We start from the raw sequence: 18,200 nt of genomic DNA, 5'->3' as shown, positions 1-18,200 counted from the left end.
TTGTTAAGATTAATGAAAGGGCCGATTTAGATAAGATTTCTTAAATACATTAATTATAATTTATTCTAATATAGTCTTTATCTAATAAACCCAAGGTATTTTATTCCTTCAAGCTTTTTTCTGTTTTACATGCAGAACGATTCAAAAATAGTACTATTCAAAATTTACCCTCCAATAAATTAAAACAATATGGCAAATACATCACAAAGACAAAATAATGGATGGTAAAGTATCAGGTTTGTTTTGAGGTTCATTTGAAATAACAGGATTCTTCACAGTGGTCATGAATAAAGGATTTAATTTTGATTCATGCCAATAAAACCTTTATGGTTCCCTAGTATATATTACAAGGGCTCGCTCCATTCTTTTTTACTGAAGCCAATAGCAAAATTCTGAGGATTTCTATATGAAATAGATTTAATTCTCGTATGTTGACCATATGCTGATACATTACATTCCCACGCCTACGTTATAATAACATTCCTATATTCTGTACATTTTCAGAATGATGTATCACAGCTCCATCACTTCTATTGCTTCCATCCTTCAGCTCATTTTATTCTCTGACTTCAGTGTACAACTTGGTTCACTTATTTTCACTTATTTTCACCCCTCCTGTGTACAACTTGGTTCACTTATTTTCACCCCTCCCGTTCATGATCTTCTGTTTTTCAGCTCCTTATCTCTGCTATCTCCATGGATAATATTCCTTTGCCCTATTGTATTTTCCCATGCCTACATTCTTAAGCCTCTCCACATCCGTGGCTATGTGCTATGCCCTTACGCCTTTAGTATCCAAGCTTTCATTTCCAGGATTCTGTGGCTGAGTCTTGAAATCCCCCCCAGAAGGTCTGAACACCCCATGTCCATTAAATTTAACAAAATAACAAAATCCTTAGGCTGAAAATATTGCCTCTAATTCTAAATACAATAAATTCAGAAAAAAATGCAATTCTGTTTCTTATGAAAGCCAAGGCAAGGTCAAGCAATCAGATAAGAACACAGCCACAAGACCAGAAGCTTAATAAATGCTGTATGCCTTTGCTAGAACCTTTCCCATCTTTGTCGACTGCCAAGATACTCATCTGTAGCTAGAAGCGTTCCCCTCCCCAACCAGTTCACATCTGTTTAGTAGTGAATATACTTCTGCAGTCTGGATAAAATAACCTATTTCCTGCAGATCTCTGTAATTGCTAGGGAGAAGCCAGAACCAAATTCTCAGTCTCATTTAAAAAAAAAAACAAAACAAAAAAAACCCAAAACACCCAAAAACAAAACCCAAAAAAACCAACCAACACCAAAACAAAAACAAAACAAACAACAAAACACTTCCTTTTTAATCTGTAGTAACTTTTCAACTTCCAGTGACAATCAAAACAGAAATGTGAAAACATCAACATCCCAAACATTGGATTAAATTCTTGTCAGGACTGCAAAGAATTATTTTTTTAAAAATTCTGGTTTGCTGTACAGTTTTGTAAATGCAACCTTTTAGCTACATTTTCTATGTAAAATATGTCTGGAGTTTTAGACCACCTTACTGAAAAGACATAGGCTTGCTGGAACTCACCACCACCACTGTACAGAAATTTCATACTATGCAATGAAGTTCAGCTTGCAGGACAGATGTTTCCTTGAATAGTAATTGCAATTTTAAGGCTTCTGAACTGTAAATCTGAGATAAGACAAGGCTTTTTGGAAGCTCCTCTGAACCTGAACTCCAAACAATACAAAGTTCACACATCACTAGTAATTAAACAATGCAGTGGTTTTTACTCCGGAATTGCTGTCAGAGATGAGAGCTATCATTTACAAGTGCTGTGGTATTAGTTATTTGAATTTTTAAAAAAGTTCAATGAACAGGAGGTTTATATAGATAGAACTGTTACTGAGACACGTATCACTCAGAAGGAAAACAGGAAGGAAAAATGCAAAGGAGGAAATACGAACTGGGATGTTCCTTGTTTAATTACCATGCCATAAGGGCTGACATCTCTGTTCCAGGACTGTAACCTGAGAAGCCCGAAGTGATCCCGCATGCCCAGACAGCAATAAAGCAGCAGTTGGTTGCAACTTCACCTTATGGTTACAGATGAGCTGTGGTACGAACTGGAGTGACCAAGAAGTCTCCTTCCCCAGATACTTACACTTAAAAGAAACATGGCAGGTGGTCAGATCCTGACCATTCTAGGAAAGAGACAGAAGGGGACACACTTAGGAAGGGAAAAAAGATGCAACAAGAGGAAAGGAGTAGGTCAGAAGAAACTGTCTGGGAGATTTTATAACAGGTCTGAATCTCACTAATTTTCTAAAAGGTGCAGAGTTTGCATTCTGCAGGAAAGACCTAGTTATAGGAGAACCTGTGCAGATTCTTCTGAAGAGTACCATCATTCCTGGTTCATATTTACCCAGAATTGACAACGCAATTTCATACATCCTTTCAGAAAACAGCAATGGAGAACCACACAAGCTAATTTTTTCAGAATGGAAACTTTACCAGACTAAAGAAAATGTCATCAATCCCGAAGTTGCTCTGTTTCTCTAATCTCAGCTAGGCCTTAGATCTCCTCCTACGTGGCTTCCCACTCAGGCCTGTATGTGCTTTCATGAAAGAATGCACGAATGCTGTTGTCTACATTTCGTAGCAACTGCACGCGTAGTTTCCTTGGCTCACCTTACACTGCTGACCAACTTCCTGTAGAGTTGCTTTACTGCAAGGCCCTCGCGTCAGCATCAGAAAGAAATTAGAACAAGCCTATAACCGTAATCAGCTTGTTTCTGACTATAGGTTTGAAGCAGTTAAAGTGCTCCTTTCCTCCCTCTGCTTTCTTTCTATTCTGATGCTGCTGAAAAGAGAATATGGTCAAATGTCGGCAATTTAGATACATTACATAAAAAGTACGTGAAAAACAGCTACTGAGGATACGACCAGGTATTAACATCATAACACAGACATACTTTTCCAGTTCAACATACATACAGCAAACCCTTTTCAAAATGTATGCAAGCCTCAGCTCTCATTCCGAACACACAGAGACAGATTTTAATTTTTATGAAGCACGTCAACTCCTATCTTCTATTTTGATAGATGTGGCACTGAATATCGCCTCATTGACTATTCCAATCAAAATGTGGGCAAGAGCACATTTGAAGCCACATTGTAAAACATTTTGTCTGGTTGTTTGGTTTCCGTGGAAGTGTGGATAGGCATTAGTGATCCAAGGCCATTCACCACCTTTTGCTCCCGTAAAAAAAGGACAATGCAAATATGACTACATTAGCTACATGGGCAGAGAAAAAGTAAGGACCAGCAGATGTACATGATTCCCTGTACAGCCAGAGTCTTTATGCCACTTTTCCTTTTTGTACGCTCTTTGGTACATCTCATGCCTTCTAGTTTCACCTTTTACTAACGTGGTTCATTCAGCAAGAAATTCTGTATGTCTCTCAGGCACGTATGTCTGGTCAGCAGAACATGAATGGAGATGGAAGTGGCTTTGCTTACATTCCATTTCCAGAATTTATGGTAGTCTTTAGGTTAGGTACAAAGAGGACCACAGATGCTTTTACCCTACAGTATGATGGGAACTCAAGGCACAATCAACCTGCGAGGGAGGGGATCAGTCTTGTTTACAGTAGGGCTTAAGAACTGTGTATTGAAATTGCTACTTGAGGAGATCCCTTAGAGGCCAGCGTTCTGGATGTGATCACAGGACACAGCAAAGCACTGTAGCCTTTCCTCCACCACAACAGCAAAGCTGCAGGAGACAGTATATATTCATTGCATCACAGCCTCCAAAAGTAAACCACGCCCATGGAGACACCATCCAATATTGCACCACATTCATGAAATTAGGTTAGGAAGTACATTATGAGCTGTAAAAGGAAATGTTCAATCAAGAAAAGATACTGCTAGTGTTTATGCAGGGGGAAAAATCTGGAGCATTTCTTCTTATTGCATGTATTTAAAATGCCAGTTCTTCCTCAGGTAAAGTCTTTTCATTATTTTAAGAAAGCCTGAGGTGTTCATCCAGTGTTTCATCATGAGGAAAACAAATAAAACACACCCAAGTGGCTACATGAAATGCAGAGAGCTCATGAAAGTTTGTGAGTGAAGAGATACAGATCACCAGACACCTATGATACAGTACGGTGTCCTTAACCTTAAATCTTTCAAATACAAGAGTCGGGATAGAAAAAGATACATTCCACTGGGTTTCTGATTCTATCCTATGAAGAGACAGTTTCGTCATAGATTTAAACTGATATTCTTCTGATTCAGACAGTGTGATCACATGATATGCTACATACATCCATCTTCTAAGATGAATGTTATTTAGCTCTTCATGAGCTACCGAGATCTCATACGTAGGTAGAAGAGCCATCCACTTCCACGTTTATAATGAGTTTTCCAACGTGCATCATGTAGAGGTACAGGTGGGACATCCAAATGCAACCGGTTGTGCTAATGAGAAACAGTTTTATTTTGTATTATTTCTTATTTCAAATTAAAATGCTTTTAAATATTACCTGTCTTCATAAACAGTTTTATTACATTTCAGTCAGTCTTCAAAACAGCAGCAAGAGAACACTAAAAGTCACAAATGTAAGTTGTTCTCTTTAATTTTACAATGGACTGGAAATATGATTTTTAAATACTTTAGAGCATGACACAGCTATTATAATATAGTAACTTTTTTCATCTTTTCTCTTAATATAATAGAGAAATAAATTAATATATTAATATTAATATATAAAAATAAATCTAATAGTACAAATACATACAATTCAAAATCTGTATTAAGTTCACCTCTGATTCTACAGTGTACTGTAAGTAATTCTATGCTGAAGCATGTTCAAAATCCCCAAGAAAACAGTACAAAAAATTCTAATAACTTTTCAGCCTAAAGAATTTGAATTAAACCTGCAATAGGGAAGCGTCCAGAGCTACCATAGCATAACAGTGAATCTACCATGATCCAATATCTACTGAAAGCTCCTAGATTCAAATAGATGCTTACGCTATAAATAATAGGAAATGTGTTATCTGTGAGTACTTCCCAGCAGACCAAAGGTATCACACCCACTGATATATTCAAGCAAGATCCACTAACCACTTTTAAACTTGAAAAGCCATTTAAATTTCATTTGAAATATTCCATATATGCCCAAATTGAGTCACCCCTCTTTCTCTTCTCTGATACATTGATTTTAGCAGACAGTAGTTATATGCTAAAAATAATTTGAGTTCAATCACTTCCTAATCCTCACAAACACACTGAAGCACACACGTAGTCCTGGGCCAAGTTCAAAGGTGGTAGTGGCGAGGCTTAAAACACCCTAGCAAAGACCAGGGTTTGGGTGGAGTGGAGGGGGTAGAGGGATAGAGAGATGGAAGAGATTTTTTTACATGCAGCACTATATTTGGCATTAGCCAATGTTTTTAGACAGTCCGCTTCTTCAACATCAAATTCAGGCAAGTACAATTTGATTATGTCTTTTGGTAACTGGCTGTTTTCCATCTTTGTTTTTCCCCCAGATACCATTGTCTATGAACGTGTCAACGTTTCTTGCCTATGATCAGCCCACGATAAGTTACTGTGGCGTACATCATGAACTGCTTGCTCACAAGCCCTATGACTCGAATAACCAGGAAGAAACAGTGGAAACACACCTAGAAACTGATCTGGATCTGAGCACAATCACAACAACAGCACGAATCAAGGAACACAGTCAGCAGCTGGCTTAACTGGGGGGTTTTTTGTGGTTGTCTTTTTTTTCCTGTAGCAGAGGCTGCAACCAAATTCTATGTAACATTACGGACACAAGTGAGAAGAGATATTATGGATTCTAGGATCCCTGTTCAAATTAAAAATGAATCACAAAGATTAATTGTTTCAAGTCTACAATTTGTAATTAGTTAAGTTGTGCAGTATTTTTTTGACTTCAGAGTATGACCCTTACAGTGAATCTTTTTCAAAACTCATCCTACCTACCTGTATAAACTGTACAGATGTAATGTATTTTTCATATTGTAAAGTTTCAATTACCAAGAACAGCTGGTATGTACAGTACCATAATTTAATTACATCTTACTTTACAAGTTTCAGTTTCTAAAGTTTCAAATTAACAAAAGTTATTTCTTGTGTTATTAAGTTACTCTGTTTTGTAGGGATCATTTTGTTACTGCTTTTGTGCCCAGAAAACTTTAACCTAAAATTCTGTCCTTTGCAGAATATGCACCGTTTTTACTGTGTTTAATGTGTAGAATTTTATCTACTGGTTCCAGAAGAAACGCATTTACCAAGAGGAGGTTTAACTGTTCAGACTTCTAAGAGATTCTTCAAATACACAGCCAAGTTTTCTTATAAATGGAAATAAATAAAAAAAAGTTACAATTCTCCTCAAGCTTACCTGTTGCCTTGAAATACAGCCTGATTTCTACATCAGAACAATGTAACGATACACAGATATATTTTAAAAACAAAGTTGATGTATGCAGCTGTTAGCCAACGCTGATGATGTTTTGTAAAGTCTCGCTGTTCTGCAAGACAATATGGCCAGGAGACTTAAATAGGCAGCTGTCTTTACAAAATCTGCTGTGAAAGTATAGCCTGCCAAATCAGGCATTTGTATTTCTACTTAAAGACAAATGGGCCCAAAACCTACTTCTGTCAAAGACAGCTACTGACAGAAGTGGCAACAGAAACAAGCCCTTAGAGTTATACTACTCCTAGAATGTAAAATGTTACTCAAAAGTAAGAAATCTCTCCTTTTCTGAAAAATATAGTAATTTGGACCAAATGGTAAAGGTTAGTAGCCCTTCAACATTATGATACATCAAGCTAAGAAAAGAAAATGCAAAACCTTTGAATACAAAAAGATGTAGTATGAAGTCTTTAACAATTACTACATTGCTTATTTGTCTACCATTTAATATCTGGATTGAAGCATTCTTATATCCCATTCTTTGGTTTTAAATATTCAAGACTTCTCAATACTGTATGAGAATAACTTTTATAATACCACCATCATGTTGTAATCATAAAAGATTACAGAAATTAGAAACACATTATATCATGCCGACTCGGTGAAATATAAACGGAAACACGAGCCTTTCAAAATATAGGAAAAAAAGTTTCATATGGTGAAGCAACTTTTTTATAATAAAGAGAAATTATATAACCACAAATCTATTTTTCTGAATGTTTATCCCACCATATTTTCATGTAGCTTCAAAGCAAAAGACTGAAATTTAAAATTACAGTTCAACTGTTTGTACAAAATATAAAGCAAATATAATGAAAAATAGCTTCAAAATATTGTTAACAAATGAATCTGCATTCACTATCTTTTAAGTGAAAACAAAGTGTCAAAACAGAATACATTGTATTGGTTATTTATTTAGCATCTTAGATTTTGTAACATATTTTGCATAAATTATTTGCTATTCAAAACATTACCTGTCTTTTTAGACTCATCTTAAACCTCCACACTTCAGTTTCTTATTTGTTTACTACACGCGTTCTTGAATTTCTGGTCATCTTCTACAGTGCTGGAATTTTACTATGCACAATTTTAAAAGACATTTTGCTAATTATAAAATGAAACCAAAAATGCAGGTGTCATACTGGAGTCAAGTGACTGGTGTACTACAAGACGAAGTTAACTGCTTTATTTTAAAGTTATTTTTAAGGTTTAATGTTTAGGCATTTTGGTCATAAAAGGCGGCCTGAGCTGTTAGGATCAAATACCATCCTCCCAAAGATTATTTCAGCTTTTCTTACTCCGTCCTTTTCTTTACCTTGACCCACTGCCCTCAAATATTTATGGTGTGTAAACGCTGTCCTGGCACTGATGCAGTTACTAAAAACGCACAAACGTTCAAAGGCTCCATGTACTTCTAATTTATGACATGAGTATTTTCAATGTTAGACACTAATGAAATTCTGCTAAGGAACATGATAAAATATTTTTTTATGCCAAGAGAAACAAAATCTTTTTGATGTATCTGGTTAAACAAGCACAACTGGGTATATATTCATTCACCTACGCGCAAACATTTCTCCTTTTGTTTTGTTTCCTCGATAATGAAGCATACATTAATGAATTTAGTTTGTCTTGGATCTCTCCTGAAAGACTTGTAGTTTCTGACCGACACATCAATAGACAAATGGTAGACTAGCAGGGTCACAGAAGTAGCAGCGATTCTCCACCTCACAGGTCTGCTATACCATCACCGATTTCTGGGCATTTGTAGCACCAAATGGGCCACCCCAGTGCTCTGAAAGGCAGATACAACATCCCAGGGCCCAAAGCAGCAGTGGAACACATGCCCCCCCCCCAATCTAGAGTGTCAAAACAAAGGTTTCCACACATATAACTGGATACCATTTTGTTAATGGACTACATCAACCTGAAATCTGCCATTGTCAACAAGATGGATGTCTTCAAGAAAACTAGGTGGCAGGTAGGCACCTTCCCTAAAAAATCTGTATCATGAAAAAAAAAAATAATCTAGGTTAAGCTAACCCAAACAAGGACTCACTCCTAAGGACCTATGTTAGTGTCCACCTGCTTTCCAACAGATTATTGCCAGCTATATACTGACTCAGAGTGCGCAGAAATAGTAAATGCTCCTGTTATGTGGACAAAACCAGAAAGCGTCACCTGATAAAGCCCCAGACTTCTAAGCTACAAGTTATCAAGAAGAAAGTAGGCTGAGCCTATGGTCCAATATTTATTTACAGAGGGTCACTTTCATATATCATTTCACTTTGCAATAAGGTCCATAAGCCACAAATAGAGGTAGCCAACAGCATCAATCTCAGTCTTACAGGTAAGTGACACCAGCGCACTCTGGTAGACCATTTTATGAAGAAAAAGCTGGGTGAATTTATTATGCTCGCAAAACACAAACTGATAGAGAGTATAACCTCTGTCAATAAAAAAAAAAAAAACAAACCCAAACAATTTTAAAAATAAATCTTGCTACAAGCAACAATTCATACCGCCCATCAGGGGATCGTGCTTGTACAGCAATTTACAGGGCTGAAACATCCATTAGGAAACGGAGCATAAGTGTCTGCAAAGAAGTCCTATCTAAAGAAGGTGGTATATAAGAAGATCAATGATTAATCTGACAAATTACTGCATATGTCTCAAGACAGTATATAAAAAAAGATAACAAACACCAAAATAACATGTATACAAGAAAGCAAATGACTGTTTCAATTAAAAAGTGATCAAAATTTGCAGTATAAGGCATTGTACAAACTATTTGTAACAGATCCAGGGGCTACCACTAACAAAAAAAATAGATATACACACACAGTTTTCAGAGATACATTGCAAATATCAGACTTCTTTTGGCATCATACAACAAAGAGAAAATGTGCCAGCCTCAGAAGTTATGTACTAGCTTGCTTTACTGGCAGACACTCAATATCTCCCCTTCTCTCTGAAGATGTTTTTTATCTCGTACTGTTATTTCCAATCCTCAGATTGGATAAAAGAACAGAAATTGTGCAAAAAACATAATATGAATGATTAAAAAAAAAAGAAAAAAAAAGAAGCCCCCAAAACCTGCAAAGGCAACACCACTGACTACGAAAATAAAGGCAGGATTCCAGTATCAATGGAACTGTAATAAATTCTGGAAATTGCTTTATTAGCAATGTAGGTACTCAAAGATGGTTAAGGTAAATTACACGATCGTGTATAGTGTCAAATACAGGCAGCTCTGTTTAGTTCCCAACTGGTCTAGCAGAAATAGTCAATTGAACAAGTGGGAAAGAACAGTTCAACTCATGTTCCCAAGCCTGATCCTCTTCTCCTGAAGGAAAGATCTTTTTGTTCCAGACTTTTGTATGTGTCTCAGGGGCTGGGGTTCCTGAAGGCAAACCTTACCAGTAAAGGCATAAATATCTGTAAATGAATATAATAATGGTTTTACTTGGTCATATCAAAGGAACATAACCTTTGATCTCCCTGGTATCTAAACAGGCTAGGGAATGAAGGGATTGAGAGAAGCCCTGCCAAGAAGAGCTTGCAGATACTGGTGGATGAAAAGCTGGACATGAGCCGACAATCTGTGCTCGCAGCCCAGAAGGCCAACCGTACCCTGGGCTGCATAAAAAGAAGTGTGGCATGCAGGTCAAGGGAGGGGATTCTCCCCCTCTACTCCATTCTGGTGAGACCCCACCTGGAGCACCATGGACCTGTTGGAGTGGGTCCAGAGGAGGCCACAAAGATGATCAGAGGAATGGAGCACCTCTCCTCCTATGAGGACAGGCTGAGAGAGCTGAAGTTGTTCAGCCTGGAGAAGAGAAGGCTCCAGAGAGTGGCCTTTCAGTATTTAAAGGTGGCCTACAGGAAAGATAGGGACAGATGTTTTAGCAGGACCTGTTGCGATAGGACAATGGATAATGGCTTTAAACTGAAAGAGGGTAAATTCAAACTAGATATAAGGAAGAAGTTTGTTAGGATGAGGGTGGTGAAACACCAGCCCAGGTTGCCCAGAGAGGTGGTAGATGCCCCATCCCTGGAAACGTTCAAGGTCTGGTTGGACCAGGCTCTGAGCAACCTGATGTAGTTGAAGATGTCCCTGCTCATTGCAGGGGAGGTTGGACTACATGGCCTTTAAAGGTCTCTTCCAAGCCAAACCATTCTATGAATCTACATCTAGGCTCAACTTGTCTCAAACAGCAGCTGAAAGATGAAACCCGAAGAAGAACTAAAGGATGGGGCAAGCACACAGCAGTATTTCCCCAGAATGCCCCTACAGTTCCTAACAATTTGTAGGTCAGGGACTTAATGAGACAAATGAGGTGTCTTAATAGTCCCTCTTTGAATATGTACACAGCTTCTTTGCAGTGATATAAATTTGTAACTTTCACAAGTCCTGCAGAAAATAAATTTACTTTGACAAGAAAAGCTGACTCTTTTCTTTGTTCCAGTAGAAATGAATGATAGAGTAGCGTAACAACACTTTTCACTTCAATTTTTGACACAGAAATATGATTATCAAGTAATTAATAATGACAGACTGACAACTTCCAGGTAGCTTGAATAACATCTTTCAGTCATCTAAAGTATAGACGTTATCTGAAACCCTGTAGATTTAATTATCAGATTTCCCTTGGAGGGGTTCTTAAAATCAAGACCCAGCTCACCAGAAAGCAGAATATTTTTTTCAGCTTGCTCAGGTCCATTACAATGGTAAACAAAAAATAAGCCTGTTTCTCGTAAAGTATTGCAAAATACTTTTCCACATAGAAAGACACACATGAACCTCATATTAGACACAAGTTTGACTGCATGATCCATATTTAAAAGCAAATGTTCATTAAATCCCTCAAAAAATTTCTACCATTTAAGTGAATTAATAGTTCTATTATAAAGTAACAAGGCCAAATTCCATTTTCCTGCTCCACCTAATTATAGAATCTGATAAATTTTAATTATAAAGTTTCAGAATAAATCAACATGAACATCAGAGTTCATGATTAATGTTATTTTAATGAACACCTAAGGAATTAACATTTTGCCACTAGAACCTTGCCAAGAATTTTTATCTAAGCTGAAGTGCAGTGTGTATAACTGTGAAAATCCCACATGGCACTGAGTTTATATTCTAATTTATCAACATCAATTTTGTATGTAAATAACTCATTCTTAAAACTGTCTCTTTAGATGGTTAACTACAAAGGAGCACCTGCTGTGTAATAGCAAATGAGTCTGCAACACGGAATTCATTATACCCGGTTCTGTTACATTAAAGCTTAATACCTTCATAATAGTGGACACTTCAACATGTCACCACTATAGACACGACACATGTAATGATAACAATATACAAGTGAGCACTAATTAACATTGCATTAGTATGGAATTTCACTGGATTAACATTAATGTTTGACGATTGCCTTACTAATTCCCTTAGGTGAACTGACATAAACAGGATGGATGTTACTGTAATAAACACTAAAGGAATATAAAATGTTCAGTTATATAAGAGTATGGGTTTTTTTTTTTCCAACTTTCATAGAGTACCTTCCACTTTGTATTCCATAAGAAATAGACTTTTAAGGTAGATGCAATTCAGCAACAGTTCTACTACAAACTAATCATAAAGTGATTGCACCAATGAAACATATTTCAAAGTCAAATAATTTAAACATTGTACATACTAATTCGGTACTTCTTAGAGAACAAAAACTCATCAACTAGAGATGAGAATACTCATTAAAAGAAAACGATGTGTCCCTCCAGCACAGTGCACTTCAATAATTTCAGTAGTTTTATACAAGAGTGTGTCATAAATGAAGCATGGAAAGCCATTAACTGAACCATTCATACTGAATACATTTTGTTGTCATTTATTCTTTCAATAGAAATAATGAAACTGATTTAGTTTTCTAGTAATGATGATGCACCTCCCTTTTATGTCGTGCTGTTGGTAACTTTATTTTTAAAGAACCTGTAACCTCCCACAATTGGTCTAGACTTCACTATCCAAAAGCTGCCTTCTCATTTTCAGGAAAGGAAAAAATACAACTGTCAATGATACATCTGAATATACAAATAAGATTCACGAAGATTGTTTTTTTCTTGTCTTCAGCTTTAGCATTATCTAGACAGTTCATATTTCTTCTACTTCTGCAACTTGCCTCTTTCTCCAAGTTCTAACTGTCCCAATTGAGAATTCCAGAAATAAATACACAAAAGAAAACAAACGAACAAAAAACCTCCAACTATTCAGGCTGAGTTACTGGAGGGAAAAAAAACAGCGTTAAATGCCTTTCAGGTATCCATCTCCAGAGCTGAACAGGTTTGCTGCCTAGTGAGCACATGCTAAAGCTTGTCTGACCAAGTGCCTTTTTACTTCACTACTAGATCTTGCAAATATAAACTCATAAATATGCTAATGCTGTAATATGCTAATAAAAATCAACCTATTTTTGTTCTGCTGAACAATGTGGTGTTGACTTTGGGTTTGGTTTTTTTGATCTCTTTGTACCCTAAATGTTCTTGCTATTAGAATATTTTTCCTATACGCCTTACCCAACTGCTGCTTGGAGCTATTGGAGGTCTACATGCCATGGCCACCTTGAAAAATGCCATACAGGTTACTACTGACTGAGAGTCTCATGATGTTTTAAGAAAAGAAAGATATTTTCCAAAATTTGAGCTTTCAGAAAAACAGATGCACTGCTTGTGAAGATGACCAGTACATTTTCAAAAAGAAAAAAAAAATTTTTTTTAAATTATATATTAGGAATGAAGTTAGTGAACCTGATAGGGAATATGCAGTATTGATTAAATTTCTATTTCCATTTTTAAGACGTTATAATTTGTAAGACAGGATGCATAATCCTGTCTACTGTCTGGCTTAAATATAGCCCTTTCTATGCTACCTTTTTCCTGAAGCTTTCTTCCATTCCGTTATTTCTTTGAATAACTCCTCAAATCTACAAAGAATCTTGCTGAAGATACCTGGATCCCAAACAGCCATTAAGATCTGCCTCTGTTCTGTGCTGCAGGATCAATCTCACAGTTTACATTTAAAATGAGAACTCAAATGTAAATCGCTGCCAGTCTCTTCTCCCATATTCACAAGCTTTGGCACTTGTTCATTCTTTTCTTCCCTACCTGCATGCATTTTTGTCTCAGGACTTTTGAAGTTCCACCTTTTCTTTAGCAAAGAAATTAAGAAACCCACTGAAATTAAGACCTGATCTCAGATCATTTATACTGCTAAATTATATTCTAAGGTTTCTTCATGTAATATGCAAGAATCTTGCTAAAAATCAAAATTATTCTTGGAAAAAGAACAAATTAATTTGTGCTTCCAGAAATAAGCATTAATGGCCTATTGTAAGACTTTGTGTTTAAGTTTTTCTTTGACAAAATTCAGAGGAGGGGGGAAAATTTATGCAGGCAGCAAAATTTATGCAGGGGCATTGCTAATACCACAAAAATACAACAGTTACTGAAATAAAACACTCATATCGCTAGCTGAAATGTGAAGTGATTTAAATGCAGAGATAATTCAGTGTTACTCCGGAGAGAGAATGTAAAGAAAGGGAACATAAACATCACAGATGCAACTAAGTTATGCTGCAGGAAAAAAAAAATATATTCTCAAAAATTAAATGCAGCTAGAATAGAAGATATTTAAGGATGGGTTTTAAAAGGAGGCACAGGCTAATAACGCACTAAATAAAATAGGAGATGAGAAGGATTAAATTTAAGTCTGGACTCAATACACACAGGCAAACAACCCGATAATGAAAAAGGCTGCTGCCTTTCTCCCAAATGAAAAACATTTTATTTCCATTTTCTCTAGTACTAAGTATCTTCTGTATATCTGAGTAATCAATAAGACAGTATCTAAATGTAAATCATTACGAGAGATAAAAAAGCTGGCCTTATGTACAGGAACTAAGAGGAGCAACTGACCACAGAGAAAAAGATGACGACCCACATACGCAAACATTTAAATCTCAATTCTCTAACTGCTCTGGGAGGCAAATAAATATCTCTACATTAGAGCCTCAATCAAGTGCTTTTATGCTAAAAACAATTTATCGCGGATGACCTGTTTCACCTAAGAGGACTTTAGGGAAACCAAGGGAAGTGGAAAAGTAAATTAAAGACAGAATTAATAATAAATAAATAATAATATACATAAAGACAACAAAATATTGCTTATATGAAAATTAAGTGAATTACATGGGGCAATGAGGATACAGAATGCTGGCTATCAAAAGCAGAGGTCTGCTATGCTTTACTGGTACATTTTTGCATTAACATCACAGTTTTCAAGACTCTCAGTTACAAAGGTAACCGTGGAAAATACTTAAAAAACTAAGCAAACATTATAAAAGGAAAATCTTTAACATATATATTGTAGCATCAACAGGTCAACTAAGCTGAAATAGTATGAGCTGCTTCATAAGTTTACTCTCTGGCTGCAGAGATAAATAAGCAAACCAGCACTTAAGAATGAGGGTGAAATGTGCTAACTACCAATAACAACTCTTGAGATCCTTACAGTTATTTCCTACGCAAGGCCAGTACCTCCATTAAAGCTGTCCAAAAATGAATCAGCATTTCACTGAAAAACATCTTCTCCTAGGCCACAAACTTTAGGAAACACATCCAACTAGGAAAACATTCGATTCTATCAATACAGGAGATGGGGTAGATGTGTAAAACGGAGAAACAAAGTAAGAGTAGAAGATGTAAGCAGTAAGAGAAGCAGATGTAAAGGGAAGACCAAAATGATTCAACCATGAATGACTTAACAAAACTGTGTAACTGGTCATTATGGTAACAGATGAAGATACACAAGTAAACAGGAAGTAATGGAAACGGGAAGGCACAAATTAAGCTGCTCATTCATATTGATTGGTCCCAAAACAGATTTAATGCTCTGGGAAAGGGGAGTGAACACAACGATGTCTAGATTCAACAAGCTGTCTACCTCATCTGTCATGGCAGTAAAAACAGGTGAAGAAGATGTTATGTTACATCAGAAGGACAGGATAGTAACACAATATATATAAAGACAATACTATCTGAATTGATGTTATCTTTTCAGCTTTATACTTCACTCTGTTCGGACATCTCAAGGTAGATCCATTATTTTTCTTCTGACAAAAAAGGGCTTTTGCTTTGCTGCAATAACTCTCAAAAGAATTAGTTTTAAAAGATGCATTTTTCACCTTTCGTAAAAGCACCCTAAAAACTGTAAAATACTCTGCTCCCAAAATTCTTATAAAAATAAGAGCTTTGCAATCAGATATACTTGATTTAAGGATAATGAAGCAGGTTTTGTGGGCTGCAGAACCTTATAAGTCTTTTCTGATTTCTTTTGGGGTAGAGGGAAAAGGGGAACTGCTGAAGGAAAAGATGATAGATTACATTTGCCTGTGGGTAATAAGGCTTCCTACAAGGAGAAATGGCATACTCTGAATAATTACATGCAGTTTGAGGCCAGAAGAGACATTCAGAGTCTAGTCCTGCTCAGAAATTTCATCTGCCACAAAATACTGGTAAAAATGCATAAAGAAAACAGGATGAATTCACACTATTTTTCAACATTTTTTTTGTTTACTAATTTGCTTGGCTTAAAGAGCAGGTCAAACTGCAATATCTTCCTTCTGCTTTACAGAAACTCTTCCATTTCGCATCATGAATGTCAATAGAAAAAGAAAGTAATAGCCAAACTGCATAGGGAGAATGTCAAAGCATCAAAAACACAGCACTATTCCAATAAGAGAGATATATAACCAGGACTGCGTTTTAACAAAAATATTGAGTATATTTTTCAAAGAATGTTTATAAGCCACTACAGTAAACATGGGTGTCTGGCAATATAGGCAACAACAAAAAGGACAGCATGAAATATTCAACACAGACCACACTTTCTAAAAAATTAATAAGACCCTCTTCCCCCCCCTCATTCCCCCTTATATTTTACCAGATGCTACACTGCTGTCCTTTGGTATCAACAGAGCTGAGCTTAACTCCGTGAAACAAGATGATATTCTGGCTCCATTAAAATCAGGCTTTAGAGGATTTCACCTTCTAAAGTAGGGGGATTTTTGCACTTCTACAGATGATAGGAGTCAGCAATGGACATGAGTGTTTTATGTAGCACAGTTTGATGTAGGCAATAGCCCCAACACACTAGCTAATCTCATAATTAAATACTCATCTGCAGCCTTCTGAGATATTTCCTGTACTTGAAAGAATATTTGGTGAATATTTCTCACACTGAAAAAAACAACTCACCCATATAGTGATTTAAGAATCGAAATTTTATTTATCACTGAAAAGCAGCTATTAGGAGGCTCCTGGAAACCGCTCCTCTCTCGACCAAAACCTTTTCCACCTTCTCCTTAAGAGAATCAAAAAAGACACTGAACCAAAGCTATGCTTTACTGCAACACAATTCTGAAAGAGCAAAAAAGCTGTGCTGCTGGATAAAAGAAACTAGAAATCAAAGTATTAGTCAACCAATCCCTCCCTTGGTCATCCTTTCCCCTTCCTTTCCTACAAGCTTGTTCTCAGGCTAAGAATTCTCAATGGAAGTTTTTTGAGATGCAATAACTTTTAAAAACTCCCTTAAGATCCACGGAAATATTACCTTCTTTCTCTGAAGTCTCCTCTAAGAGATACTAGTCCCCAGCTTAGGAAACTCCAGAAATTTCACTCAGCTGAGCACGCTCTGCTGTTCTCAAAGGAAGTGCATTCTCCCTCCCTTGGAGAAAGCTCCACCTGAACAAGGGCTACAGGGACCAACAAAGAAAATAAGAGCCCTTTCTCCCTGCTCCTGAGGCAAAATATAACATACAGTAACATTCAGCAAAGAGTAAACAATTGAATACTAAAAATTATACTATCAATCATATCATCCCAGAACATCAAAAGTCACAGCTTTTATCACAGTTCACAGATCAAAAGCATCAGAATAACTTAAATTTTTCTTCCTTGTAGTTTAAGGAACTTCAGGCTATTTTCTAGGTTGCCTTATGTATTACTTCAGCACAAGCTAACAAGATATTGAGTGAGAATTCATTAGCAGCTGGTCAAGTGTAAACAGTCCATCAATCATTTTTATTTCCTTACTGTCAGCAATTCTAATTTCAACTCTGGAAAAAAATTGTTTTAAGCTGTGAAATATATCACATAAAATAGTGACATTTGATAGTACGTTTTCAGATTCTCAAGCTTATCATGATAAAGTCAGTTCAACTCATAATGAAGTCATTCTTCCTCTATAACCACCAAACCCAATTATAGTGAAAAAAAATAAAAAAAAGGGGGGAAAAAAAGCTGCTTGAACTAGTGCAGATGAACAAACTACCATCTATTCCAGAATAAATCCATCAGTTTGTACCTACAGCTCCAGTAAAAATTGTCAAAGAATTGCAAAGCTCTCTCATGTCATATTTACATGATGATTCCTGCCCAACAAAAAGCAAATACGTATTCTGGGTTGTTCTTAAATTCCAGTCAGTGGAGTATAAGTTGCCAACCAGTCACTATAAAAGGACCATTCAGCTGACAACAGGAGTTGCATACATTCATCAATATTAACTTAATTGTTGAAATTAATAGTTAAAATACAGTCGTGTCACTGTGAAAGAACTAACAGGTGTTAGGATGAAAGTTATTTAATGAGAACC

General features: G+C 36.4%; 2 protein-coding genes across 2 annotated transcripts in view; one reads left to right on the top strand and one right to left on the bottom strand.

Annotated features, from left to right (window-relative positions):
• Positions 1–7,187, top strand: part of LRRTM3 (leucine rich repeat transmembrane neuronal 3) — a 90,686-nt gene extending 83,499 nt beyond the window's left edge. The window contains exon 3 of the mRNA XM_009894000.1: positions 5,540–7,187. Coding sequence (XP_009892302.1) covers positions 5,540–5,749 — 210 coding nt within the window. The 3' untranslated portion in view covers positions 5,750–7,187. The remainder of the gene's footprint in view (positions 1–5,539) is intronic.
• CTNNA3 (catenin (cadherin-associated protein), alpha 3) overlaps positions 1–18,200 on the bottom strand; it is a 518,658-nt gene that overhangs the window by 367,797 nt on the left and 132,661 nt on the right. The window lies entirely within an intron of this gene.

This window comes from Charadrius vociferus, unplaced genomic scaffold (assembly GCF_000708025.1).
Source record: "Charadrius vociferus isolate BGI_N301 unplaced genomic scaffold, ASM70802v2 scaffold611, whole genome shotgun sequence".
Taxonomy (NCBI): Eukaryota; Metazoa; Chordata; class Aves; order Charadriiformes; family Charadriidae; genus Charadrius; species Charadrius vociferus.
Note: the sequence above shows the minus strand (reverse complement) of the source record. Positions and strands in the feature narration are given on the sequence as shown.